Source organism: Physeter macrocephalus, chromosome 8, assembly GCF_002837175.3.
Source record: "Physeter macrocephalus isolate SW-GA chromosome 8, ASM283717v5, whole genome shotgun sequence".
Taxonomy (NCBI): Eukaryota; Metazoa; Chordata; class Mammalia; order Artiodactyla; family Physeteridae; genus Physeter; species Physeter macrocephalus.
The window spans coordinates 153,283,975-153,295,911 of record NC_041221.1 but is presented as its reverse complement, the minus strand read 5'-3'; the positions used below and the strand labels follow the sequence as shown (position 1 = coordinate 153,295,911).

The window sequence follows — 11,937 nt, the reverse complement described above, 5'->3', positions numbered from 1 at the left end:
AGGAAACCTCACCAACAAGGGCTGGACTCATTGCCAGAACTTGAAAGATCACTTCAGTGTTACTCCCCCTGACCCGCAACCCAAGTCCTTTGGTCCTGGGTGTCACCGCACATACTGCCTTGTGCTGCTGTAATACGGGTATGTAGCTTATCTCCCCAACTGGAGGGTAGGCATTTAACACACTGACTTAAAAAATATTTGTTGAATGAAAGTATTTGCTCCTAGAAGTCGGGGTCCAGGTAAAAATCATTTCTCACTCTCAGCTGCTCTAGCTCAGTGCCCTTTACACAGGAAGTACCAAGTAAATAATGACTGCATGTTGATCTAGACAAGTCACATTCCTTCTCTAAGCCTTAGGTTTCTCATCTTAAAAATAAGAGGATGGGGCTTCCCTGGTGGCGCAGTGGTTGGGAGTCCGCCTCCCGATGCAGGGGACACGGGTTCGTGCCCCAGTCCGGGAAGATCCCACATGCCGCGGAGCGGCTGTGCCCGTGAGCCATGGCCGCTGAGCCTGCACGTACGGAGCCTGTGCTCCGCAATGGGAGAGGTCACAACAGTGAGAGGCCCGCGTACCGCAAAAAATAAAAAATAAAAAAAATTTAAAAATAAGAGGATCATATCAGATATCTGGCCTTAAGGATCTTTCAGCTGCTGATCGTCTGAGGTTCTCTGTTTGGAGATGTTCTTACCTTACCCGGAGACTGGCAGAGCGTTCCTGGAATTCACTGAGTATTAACCTGACAGTGTAGAGAAGAAAGAGGAAGATAAAGATTAAAGACAATGTACATAGAATGTGAATATGGTTTCCAGAGGTGACTGCATAACTACTGACATTCTCTCTTCTCTTATCCCTCCTCTTCCTTCTCTTTTCCTCCATCTCCTCCTCTGTTTCTCCCCCTCCTGCAGATGCACCCTCAGCAGTTGGTTGTCTCCTGGTTTTCCCTGGTTTTGCTGGCATCTCCCATCATGGCTATATGGGAACTGGAGAAAAATGGTAACCAGCCTTTCCTGATTCTCTATGAAGGCCCCAGGATCTAAGACAGGACTGTCAGGCAGCCCCTGCTGGGAAATCAGACTGAAATGGGCAGGCCTTGGGTCTTCCTAGTGAAAGCCATCACTCTGGGATAACACGGGCCCTATATCCTTGTTCCACCATTGAGGGTATCTATTACTGTATGGCTTGAGGGTATCTATACTGTTTGGCTTTCACGTTAGATGCCAGAGAAGAAACTTTTTATGGACTGTGGTGGGAAAAGAGATATGGATTTTGCCAGTATTACTAAAAACCAGCTGTATCATATGATTAAGATTCCAAAGTGAAAGATTAGAAAAGTATAAGAACTATATGTTCTAACATCTTCCACTCCACCACGCAATATTACCCCCTCCGTTGGCACCGAGATGACTTACCTCTGACCAAGCACTTTGGGGGAAAGCATGGAATTTAGACCCACACTGACTTGGGTTCAAGGCTGATTCTGCCACTTATTGGTTATGTGACCTTGAGCTGGGTCACCTCTGAGCCTGAGTTCCCTCGACTGTAAACTGAGGATTACAAAGTGATATCTACTACACAGATTATTAAATGTACTAGTGAATGCAGAAGACAACTCAACAGATGAGGAAGTGACAGTAAATGTTAGCTAGTATTATTGTTTTGGTTATTTAAAATAATGTCTCTGATGATTCAAGAGAACCTGTTTATTTTCCCAGTGATCAATAAAAATTATTAGTAGAATAATAGATAGGTATTATTAGAATAAGGGGTTCCCTCTATCCTTCTAGTATCTCACACACGGTGAGTATGTATTAACCGATTGTTAGTTGTTCCTGAAAGACGCTCAGATATTTCTCATTGAAGCCAACATAATAATGTTGGCAATTACTGTCTTTAATAAAAAAATAATAATAATAGTTGATATTTATTGAGGCCAGCATCTCATTTAATTCTCACCACAACCATAAGAGATAGGGACTGTGTGTACCCCATTTTACAGATATTAAAAATAGAGGCTACAGAGATTAACTTACCCAATTTCACACACCTGGTAAGGGTAGAACAGGAACTTGATCCCAATTCTGTCTCCCTTCAACGATTATGAACTTAAGTATTTGAAGAAGGTTTTACCAGAACGACATGAAGCAATTGTTTCCTCTGTCCTTGGACAGCTGAGCAAGAGGAAATAGGCATACATTTAAAATGAAGACATTGCAGCTGATGATGAGCAATGATCTTTCAATAGTGAGGAGAATACAACACTAAAATGGGTCCCTGAAAGAAATTTGGGGCTCTTCCTCCATTCTTAAGAATTTCTGGAAGATGACAGTCCAGCTATCCCTGCTCTGCCCCAGGAGGTTCTGAGTGTTTTAGACCCTCCCTTGAATAAAGACAAAGCCCTGAGCCAGATGATTATGCCAGATTCCTTCCAACCCTAGGATTTTTAGTGAGCTCAGGAGCTTTGGCCCTTTCATACTACACCCTTAGTTACTTCTGATTTGGTAAACCACAGAAATTCCAGGAAGTCAATGTGAGACACACTGAGAGGGCGTGCAGCTTTGGAGACAAGATGAGATGCAGCTAAGCATTAGGTTCTACATGTGCCTCATCAGGCTGCCGCCTGCAGCTGTTTCCCCTGCCCTTGGGCAAGGGTCTTCGGCTTCTGAATCTTAGTTGTGACAGGAAAATAGCCATGCTGGTCAGTCACCAGTGGGACAGAGAGAAACCAGAGAAAGCCAAAGGTGCCACGTGGTTTTATGTCAGCACAGCTGACCATTTTCCAAGAGTTGGGGCCCAGATGCTTTTTACCTCTTGTCTCCGTTACCCATTCAGTAGTTTTAAATCCCTTTGATGTCAAGGGGGAACTTTATATTCCACAACAGCTTTACATTTGGACGCCAAACATAAGAGCCAGCAGTTACAGCTCATTTAAGGGCAGTGTCAAGCTCTTATATGAATTAGCTTATGTGATCCACATCTCCACCTTCTGGATCAAGTACTAATATGTTGCTTATTTTAAAGATAATGACACTGAAGCTTAGAGTAATTGAATGCCTTGCCCAAGGCCACAGGCCAGTGTAAGAGATAGAGCTGAATCCTAACTCAGACCTGTGTGATTCCAACATCCAGGCTTTTCACCGCTGTGGCTCTCAAACTAGAGTGGGTTTCAGAATCATCTGGAGAGGTTAAAAACAGGTCACTGGGCCCGTCTCAAAGTTCTTGATTCAGCGACTGAGAATTTGCAACGCTAACAGAGTCTCTCATGCTGCTGGTAGTAGTTGGATGATCATGCTTTGAGAAGTATTGCATTAAACAATTCTATTTAATTAATACTTGATGCATGCATGAATGAATGAAGATTCGATGTGAAATACTCTTTGAAATACTATATTAGGCCATTCCTCAAGTGCCAGTTTAGATACTGGTATTAAAGGTTCAATGCAGGGAATTCCCTGGTGGTCCAGTGGTTAGGACTCTGCACTCTCACTAGCAAGGGCCTGGGTTCGATCCCTGGTCAGGGAACTAAGATCCTGCATGCTGCGCGGTGCAGCCAAAAGAAAAGATCCAATGCAAAGCTGCAGAGACAGAAGTTCTGAGATGTAACTCTTGTGCTTCTCACTTGATGTAACCTTGTTTAACCTCTTGGTCACAGTACCCTTCTCTATAAAATGGAAAGATTAAGATCTACTGAACTGCCTCCTAAGAAGGTAAAATAGCTTTTAAAAACAGAGAGAATGAAAATCTCCATTGGTGAGTTTCACACAGTCGGAAATAAATCCTTCAATCCCTGTGGAAAATTGGAAGGCAGTTTCTCATGCAGTTGTCTGACCTTTGGTGTGTGAATAATAACAACCAATGCTGAGTGATAGGTTCTGTGCTAAGTGTTTTACACGCTTTTTTCATTTAATCCTCACAGCCAAACCTACAAGGCAGATACTATTGTCATTTTACAGACAAGGAAACTGAGGCTCATGGTAATTAAGTATCTTTCTCCAAATTCCCCAGCCAGCTATTGGGGACAGGATCTCAGTCCTGGTCAGTCTTTCTCAACACTTATTCTCTATGAATGTGAGCTGTGCTGGAAGTTTCTGACATCCACCAGGCCTTCGGGAAAGAATATTGTGCTGTTTGCATTTTTCAGTATATCAAGGTTTTCCTCATCTGCCAGCTAATCAGAGGTTAATTATTCACGGCAGCCTGGCAGTTAATGAGTCTATGGCAGAGTTTAAAACTCTTTGCTTCTCTCTTCCACAACCTCGAACTCAAGTGGTGCCCAAAAACCTGAGATCATCTTAGCAAGCATTTGCTGTTATGAGCAAGGTTGTGCTGCTTTAGCCATCCAGATACCGGGTGATCCAAAAAACCAGTCTGGTTCTCCAATCCCTGTGCTCCCCAGTTTATGTTGTAGAATTGGATTGGTATCCTGATGCCCCTGGAGAAATGGTGGTCCTCACCTGCGATACACCTGAAGAAGATGGCATCACCTGGACCTCAGACCAGAGCAATGAGGTCTTGGGTTCTGGCAAAACCTTGACCATCCAAGTCAAAGAGTTTGGAGATGCTGGGCAGTACACCTGTCACAAAGGAGGCGAGGTTCTGAGCCATTCGCTCCTCCTGCTTCACAAAAAGGAAGATGGAATTTGGTCCACTGATATCTTAAAGGACCAGAAAGGTAATTCCATTCCCTTGGGTAGCATCAATTTTCTCTTTTGCTCCATAAGAGATAAAAAAATTAAAAATTTAAAAGGCAAGACATGATTAGTATAGTTAATGAAGTAATACCAAGTCCCTTACTGAAACCACCCAAAACCTACATTTTCCTTTGTTTTTCCTTTGCCGGACACTTTGGGTTATCAACCATCAAAACCTCCTGTTGAGAGAGTTTCATGGGAAGTCTAGATGCTTTTCCTGAGGTTCTTTTTAAATAACAGTGATATTATTGGATGGCTAATGGGAGTTAGTTAATGTGCATAGTGCGTAACTCAGCACTGGGCTGATAGCCTTGAAAAATATTAATACCTCCCTCCGATATGTTGGGTGTGTGGCATACAGAATCAGCATCCTATTGGGACATTCCCAGTCCTCGCTGACTGTCTGCCTGGGGAACAGCAGATTTTCCAAGGAAATAAATGGAAGAACTTCACTCTTGTACCATCTGGTGGCCTGTGATTCATCGCAATAAAAATCTTTGCAATTTTAAAAGAAAGAAAACCCCTAAATATTGAATTCTTGTTCTTTTCAAATCCAGAGCCCAAAAATAAGAGCTTTCTAAAATGTGAGGCAAAGAATTATTCTGGACATTTCACCTGCTGGTGGCTGACAGCAATCAGTACTGATTTGAAATTCAGTGTCCAAAGCAGCACAGGGTAAGTGAAACCACTTGGGTTTCTCAGCATTTTGCTAGAACTTTCTCATTAAGAAAATAAGGGCAACCTAGCAATGGCCTATCAGTTAATGATAAGGGAGAAAATAAAGCCAATCCTATATTTTTAACCCCCCATCCACACACACACACACACACACACACACACACACACACACACCCTTGCCTAAATTAGGGAAAGAACATGGAGATTTAAGCTAATTGCCTGAACAAATGTATGCATTAGAACAGGACATTATTGGGGCCTGGGAAGAGCCTCTGCTGTGTTTGAACCCACTCATCCAAATTGCCTGGTGATGCCTCATTAAGGCTTATAGCACCACGGCAGGGGTGGGGGGGTGTGATAAAAGGGGAAATTGAAACTGTGAAGGACTTGCCGAAATTGCACCTCGAGTAGAAAATAGAAACAAGAGCTCTAGGGCATAGATCTTGCAAGCCCTGAGGCTGACTCCAAAACTCTGTGAGGCCTCTACAAATTTTCCACTTCAATTCCTTTTTCTTCTGCTGACACCACCAATCTGAAGTTCACTATTTGTCCTATGCAGCAGGGCTTACCCCGAGAAACCAATTCCCTTGGTACAGAACTTACATTAACCCTCTGTGTGACTTCCTTCCCTCTCATCAAAGTTTCCAAACAGTGTAGGATAACAGAGTAAACCCTAGGTGATCATCCTGACCTGGCCACTATTTAAATGAGTAAATTAACCTTTGGGGTCTTACTATTCCATCTTTAACATGAAAATGCTTACTAAAGAAATGCTTATACAAGTGCACAGAGACACAGATGCAAGAGTTCATTGTGGTGTTCTTGGTGATCAGCAGGGCAAATGTTAAGTAAAGTGTGGTACATTATACCCCAGCTTAATGTGCAGTCCTCAAAATGAATAACCCAATCCATGTGGTCTGTCATGGAGCATTCCCCATAATATGTTCAGAAGGGGGAAAGATGGTTGCAGAATTATGTATACCAAATTATATATATGTATATATAATTTGATATTATTTCATAAAAATAAAATCTATGTGTGTATACATAGATAAATATGTGTGTATGCATATATATTGATATGTGGATAGATGATTGCTTTGAATATTCACAGAATAATGTCTGGAGGGATACAACAAGCCAGGAGTAGTATTTATATCTAGGGAGTGACATTAGGGTTAAAAAGGGGATTAGGGTTAAAAGAGACACACACATTTCATTTATACACCATCTTTATCTTTTTATTTTTTTAAAATTGGTATGTATTGATTTTGTCATTAAAATCCAGAAAATGAGTTAAAAATTTTAAAAAGCAGATTTAGGCTTCCCTGGTGGCGCAGTGGTTGCGCGTCCGCCTGTCGATGCAGGGGAACCGGGTTCGCGCCCCGGTCTGGGAGGATCCCACATGCCGCGGAGCGGCTGGGCCCGTGAGCCATGGCCGCTGAGCCTGCGCGTCCGGAGCCTGTGCTCCGCAACGGGAGAGGCCACAACAGAGGGAGGCCCGCATACCACAAAAAAAAAAAAAGAAAAAAAAAGCAGATTTAACCAGGAGCTTTGGATCTAAAAGTTTTCAGATTCATTTAGGCCAGAGGCAAACATTTGTATTGGGTTGGCCAAAAAGTTCATTAGGGTTTTTCCATAAGATCTTATGGAAAAACCGGAACGAACCTTTTGGCCAGCCCAATTATTACCTCTCAAAGCAAAGCTTGTTCTCATGAGGAGGGCAGCTTCTTATCCCCATGAGAGAAATCAAACCAGTTGGGAGAAATTGTGTCCTCAGACAGCTGTCTGGTTACAACAGCTAGGGGCGTTCCTGCAATCATGTGACACAGGATAATATGTGTCTTTGATTTCAGCTCCTCTGACCCCCGAGGGGTGACGTGTGGAGCAGCGATGCTCTCAGCAGAGAGGGTCAGAGTGGACCACAGGGAGTATAAGAAGTACACAGTGGAGTGTCAGGAGGGCAGCGCCTGCCCAGCTGCCGAGGAGAGCCTGCCCATTGAGGTCGTGGTGGAAGCCATTCATAAGCTCAAGTATGAAAACTACACCAGCAGCTTCTTCATCAGGGACATCAGTGAGTTTGCTTGATTATATGTGCTTAATAAGGATAGATGCCGTTCATCACATGTTAACAATGCCCCATGCACTGGGGTTAGGAGTTTATATGCATTATCTCTTTTATTCTGCACCCTGCCTCGAAAAATAATTATAATGTAGATACAATTGTCTGCATTTTAAGGAAGAGGAAATTGAGTCCTAGCTAGGTGAAACAACTTGCCCCAGATCTCACACGTAGCAATTCAGACCTGGATCTGCCCCGCTAGAAAAAGCAGGCTCTTGGCTACCCTTCTATTCTGCTGCTCAGGCACCTTCCATGATGAATTCAAGAGCAGCCCCTCAAGCATAACATATGCAGAACCAGAGCTTCCCCTACTAACTGCAATTATTCCCAACCAATCTTTCTCTAGCATTTGAAAAAGAGACTACTTTATTGGAATATAAACCCCTCCAAAATGGATGTCTGTTTTTTTCAGTTGGAAGATGGAGATTTTTGCCATTTGTCATTTCCTTTACCATGTATCCAGTGAACATGCATCATGAAATAAAAAGTGATAGAATCACAGAACCTGCTCTAGCATTTGTGGGGAGATTGCCTTTGGTGGAAAGGAGAGGGTGGGGTCTTGTTCACATAGGGTACCAGGGAAGGTCTCTATGAGGAGGTGGCATTTAGCTGAGTCCTAAAGGAAAGAAAATGCCATTGTGTTGAGAAGAGGAAAGAATATTTGTGGAGCATCTGCTAGAAGCCTTGGTCTTTGTGTGGAGAGGTGCTAGATCCAGAGAGCCCAAGACCATTCCATTCACTCTCTCCCCTCCCCCTCCCCTCCTAGAAAAAGGGACACTCCTTGAGGACAGTCTTTCTGACACTCACTGTTGTGCTTTCCATGCACAGTCCAGTGGCTGGCACATAATGGGGGCTTTTTATTGAATGAATGAGTGACCGAGCATAGAGACAATTTGGCTGTAACTGCCACAGGACAAGTCAGTGTCAGATTCCACGAAAGGGCTAAAGAAAGAGCACTAAGTGGAAAATCTCTCATCTGGTCCCCAGCAAGAGGCTCAGCCCAATTCCGAGTTTGGTGCAGAGGGGGATTGATTACAGAGAGGGTGGTCCTTCCCTGCAAGCCCAGACGTGAGCGTCTTGTTGTCTCTAAGAACTTTCCTCTGAGCACCACACAGAGGTGGTTCCACCACCAGGGACCCTGTGACTGCGCAGGGATGAGAAGGATTCTGAGCCTCTCTCAGGTTCAGCCGTAGAGGAGGCGGCAGTTGGTGAGGGATGCCTCGTACAGGCACCAGCGTGAGCGCCAGCCGCAGGGGTGCCTCACGTCTGCCAACCAGGCGCTCAGAGAAGTTAAGTAACTATGATATGGACTCAGAGCTGGTCAAAGGCGAAAGTGGGACCAGAAGCCAGAACTACCTTACCCCAAAGCCCCATTAGCAAAATAAAGGGTGTTTCTCTCTCTTCCACAGTCAAACCAGACCCACCCAAGAACCTGCAGCTGAAGCCATTAAAGAATTCCCGGCATGTGGAGGTCAGCTGGGAGTACCCTGACACCTGGAGCACCCCACATTCCTACTTCTCCCTGACATTTTGTGTTCAGGTCCAGGGCAAGAACAAGAGAGAAAGGGTAAGATGTGATTCAGGTGCCATCTACTCTGTAGTCAGGTTTATGTAGGCCCACATCAAGGAGATTAATGATGATAATAACAGCGAATGTTTATTTGGCACTTTCTATGTGCCTGAAACTGTGCAAAGGGTTTTCCCTGCGTATCTCACTTAATTCTCACAGTAACCCTAGAAAGGCAGGCAGTGTTACTCGTACCACTTCATTAGTGAAGATTTTGAAGCTCAGAGAAGTTAAGTGACTTGCCCAAGGTCACCCAGCTAGAAAGTGGCAGAACCAGGACACAAAGGCCATGCACCTAACAACCTACTGCCACCAGTATGGTTGAACATTATCTTGCTCTCAGAATTGGTCCTGATATAGGAAATCTGGGCTCTAGGAGACTAAAAATGTTTCAAATCAATGAATATAATGGGTGATAGAACATTCATGCTATGTCTCATCCAAAATAGATAATTCCCGACTGTTCCACATATTGTGAAATTATCTTATTGAACAGAATGTTGGCTAAGACAATGGCTTTCAAACTTTCTTGACTGAGCATCATAATCCCACGGTTCTAGAGGCCCTCTTATAGAGCCTGAGACTCCTTGGACGCCAGTTTTAGAAATCACTAAACAAAGGCCTTATTCGGCATAGTGTTTAGCACATGGTAGAAATTCAGTGATTCAAGTACTCCCTGAGAATTTTTTTGTGGAAGGGAAGGGCTATTCTGGAGTAGATTTTACCTAAAAATTATTTAAAATCTTGATATGTACTTCCCAATATAAGATCTATAATATTAATAGGTAGTATTTATAGAGCACTTTCTACATGGTTAAATACCTTGCTACTTTAACTTTTACAACTCTATGAGGGAGTAAGTATTATTATCCCTCTCTTACAAATAAGGAATTGAGAAACAGAGAGTCTAAGATATTCTCCTGTGGCCATATAGCTAATAAATAGCAATGCCTGGGCTTGAACACAGATTTTATTCTGATAAAAGGATCAGGATATGGAATTTCAGAATATCCAGGGGACAGCTAGAGCAAATCTGTCTCAGTCCCACCATTGACCTAGTACTGCGGTGAGTGCACATGGGGCCTTCATGCAAGGCAACTGTGCTAGAAAGATGAAAACTGGACCAAACAATTTCTCCCTCAGGGCTTTGGACTTATAAAGTAGAAAAGCCACGTCTGTGTTGAGAGCTTCTGTCAGTAGGTGGCACAAGTTCTACACACACCCCTATGAATTGCGAGTGTGGTGCCCTGAGACCAAGGTGTGGCTGTTTTGGGAGATTGTACTTTGCCAAAATACTCCCAGCCCACCTTGTGATTGCGTTGCCAAAAATTTCCCTCTCCTTTGCAGAAAGATAAACTCTTCATGGACAAAACCTCAGCCAAGGTCACTTGCCACAAAGATGCCAACATCCGTGTGCAAGCCCGGGACCGCTACTACAGCTCATCCTGGAGTGAATGGGCATCTGTATCCTGCAGTTAGGTGAGCAAGCCTGCGAAGCCCAGCCCAGACCTGCACACTCAGTGTACCCAGGTGCAGGACAATGGTGGGGGCTGTGTGGGACAGGAAAGAGGGGGTGGGATGCCCAACACACACAGTCACCAGAGGCAGAAACATACATTTGTTCATTAACAGATACTTATTGATGCCCATAGTATTCCAAGCAGTACGCTGGGCACAAGGACACTGCAGTAAAGAAAGCAGGCACAGGTCCTGCCCTTCTAGGAGGGTAGGTAGTGGGAGAGAGAAGTAGCCAAGAGTCAGAGCACAGGTGTCCTGCAAGCTGTTTCCAGGAATTAGAATCTTATCTGGAGACCACTGGGGGCCACTGAAGGGCTTTAAGCAAGGAAATGACATGATCAGATATTCTTTTAAGAAAACTCTCGAGACTTCCCTGGCGGTCCAACAGTTAAGACTCCGTGCTCCCAATGCAGGGGGTTCGGGTTCGATCCCTGGTTGGGGAACTAAGATCCCACATGACTCAAGGCATGGCCAAAAAAAAAAAAGAAAGAAAGAAAACTCTCAAGATAGCCTCTGGTAAGCATGGTATCAGCAAAATCCTAGGCCACATAAGAAAGGGCTGGACCCTTCTGACGAGGAACACCCCAAATCCAACTGCACCAGATGTGTTGTGTGAAATAAGAAGGGTTTGCTACTGAATTTCAAATCCACATAGACACTCGCCATTCTTTTTCAGGTTCTAATCTCAGGATGGAACTTTGGAAGAAAAGTGGAAGACATTATGCTAAATTTTTAAAAGATGCAATGGAACAGGACCCTCCCCCTAAAGATATTTTTCTACCAATTTGCTTTTTTTTTTTTTTTTTAGGATTATAAAGATGTCTTTGCTGTATTTTTAAATGCCCACTGAAACAATCAGCTAATTTATTTATACAGTTTCCAGCTAGCAGGTCACAGCTGACTTTTATGTTATTTACATATTTAAGTAATTTATGTATTTATTAATTTATTACTGTTATTTAACATTTGTGTGCCAAGATATATGTTTCATATACTCATGACCTGATTTATAAGGAATGGGCCCTATTATGCAAAATGTAAATTTATGTGTTATTTATACTGACAACTTTTCAATCGAGGCTGCAAGTCCATCAGTTTTATGGCAACCAGTAAGAACACAGTGTTCTGATGCCACGCCATAATATATTTGTGATGCATTAGAACACAAGAGATAGTTAAATAGACATGGAGACACAAACTCTTTGAGGAGGTTCTGGAGAGCAGATATTAGTTCCCATGAAGACTTCCTGGAAGTAGTGGTGATAATTCAGAGCTGTTTGCACCTCTAAGCAAGTTTAGTCTTTGGATGCCTGAAATTAGAAAGAGCTAAAAATGATGACTGGAATTGAAATTCAGCTTCACC

The 11,937-nt window shown here is 43.4% G+C and overlaps 1 protein-coding gene across 1 annotated transcript; it reads left to right on the top strand.

Annotated features, from left to right (window-relative positions):
• Window positions 1–906: 906 nt before the first annotated feature.
• On the top strand, window positions 907–11,386 carry IL12B (interleukin 12B). The gene is made up of 6 exons (XM_055086875.1): window positions 907–994; window positions 4,395–4,670; window positions 5,247–5,364; window positions 7,224–7,441; window positions 8,899–9,056; window positions 10,404–11,386. The coding sequence occupies exons 1-6, from the start codon at window positions 907–909 to the stop codon at window positions 10,533–10,535; spliced, it is 990 nt and encodes a 329-aa protein (XP_054942850.1). The 3' UTR covers window positions 10,536–11,386.
• Window positions 11,387–11,937: the final 551 nt, after the last annotated feature.

Coding starts and splice junctions, on each gene's coding strand:
- IL12B (XM_055086875.1), top strand. CDS start 907: ATGCACCCTCAGCAGTTGGTTGTCTCCTGGTTTTCCCTGGTTTTGCTG. Junction 995..4,394: donor ATGGGAACTGGAGAAAAATG/GTAACCAGCCTT, acceptor TGTGCTCCCCAG/TTTATGTTGTAGAATTGGAT. Junction 9,057..10,403: donor GCAAGAACAAGAGAGAAAGG/GTAAGATGTGAT, acceptor TCTCCTTTGCAG/AAAGATAAACTCTTCATGGA.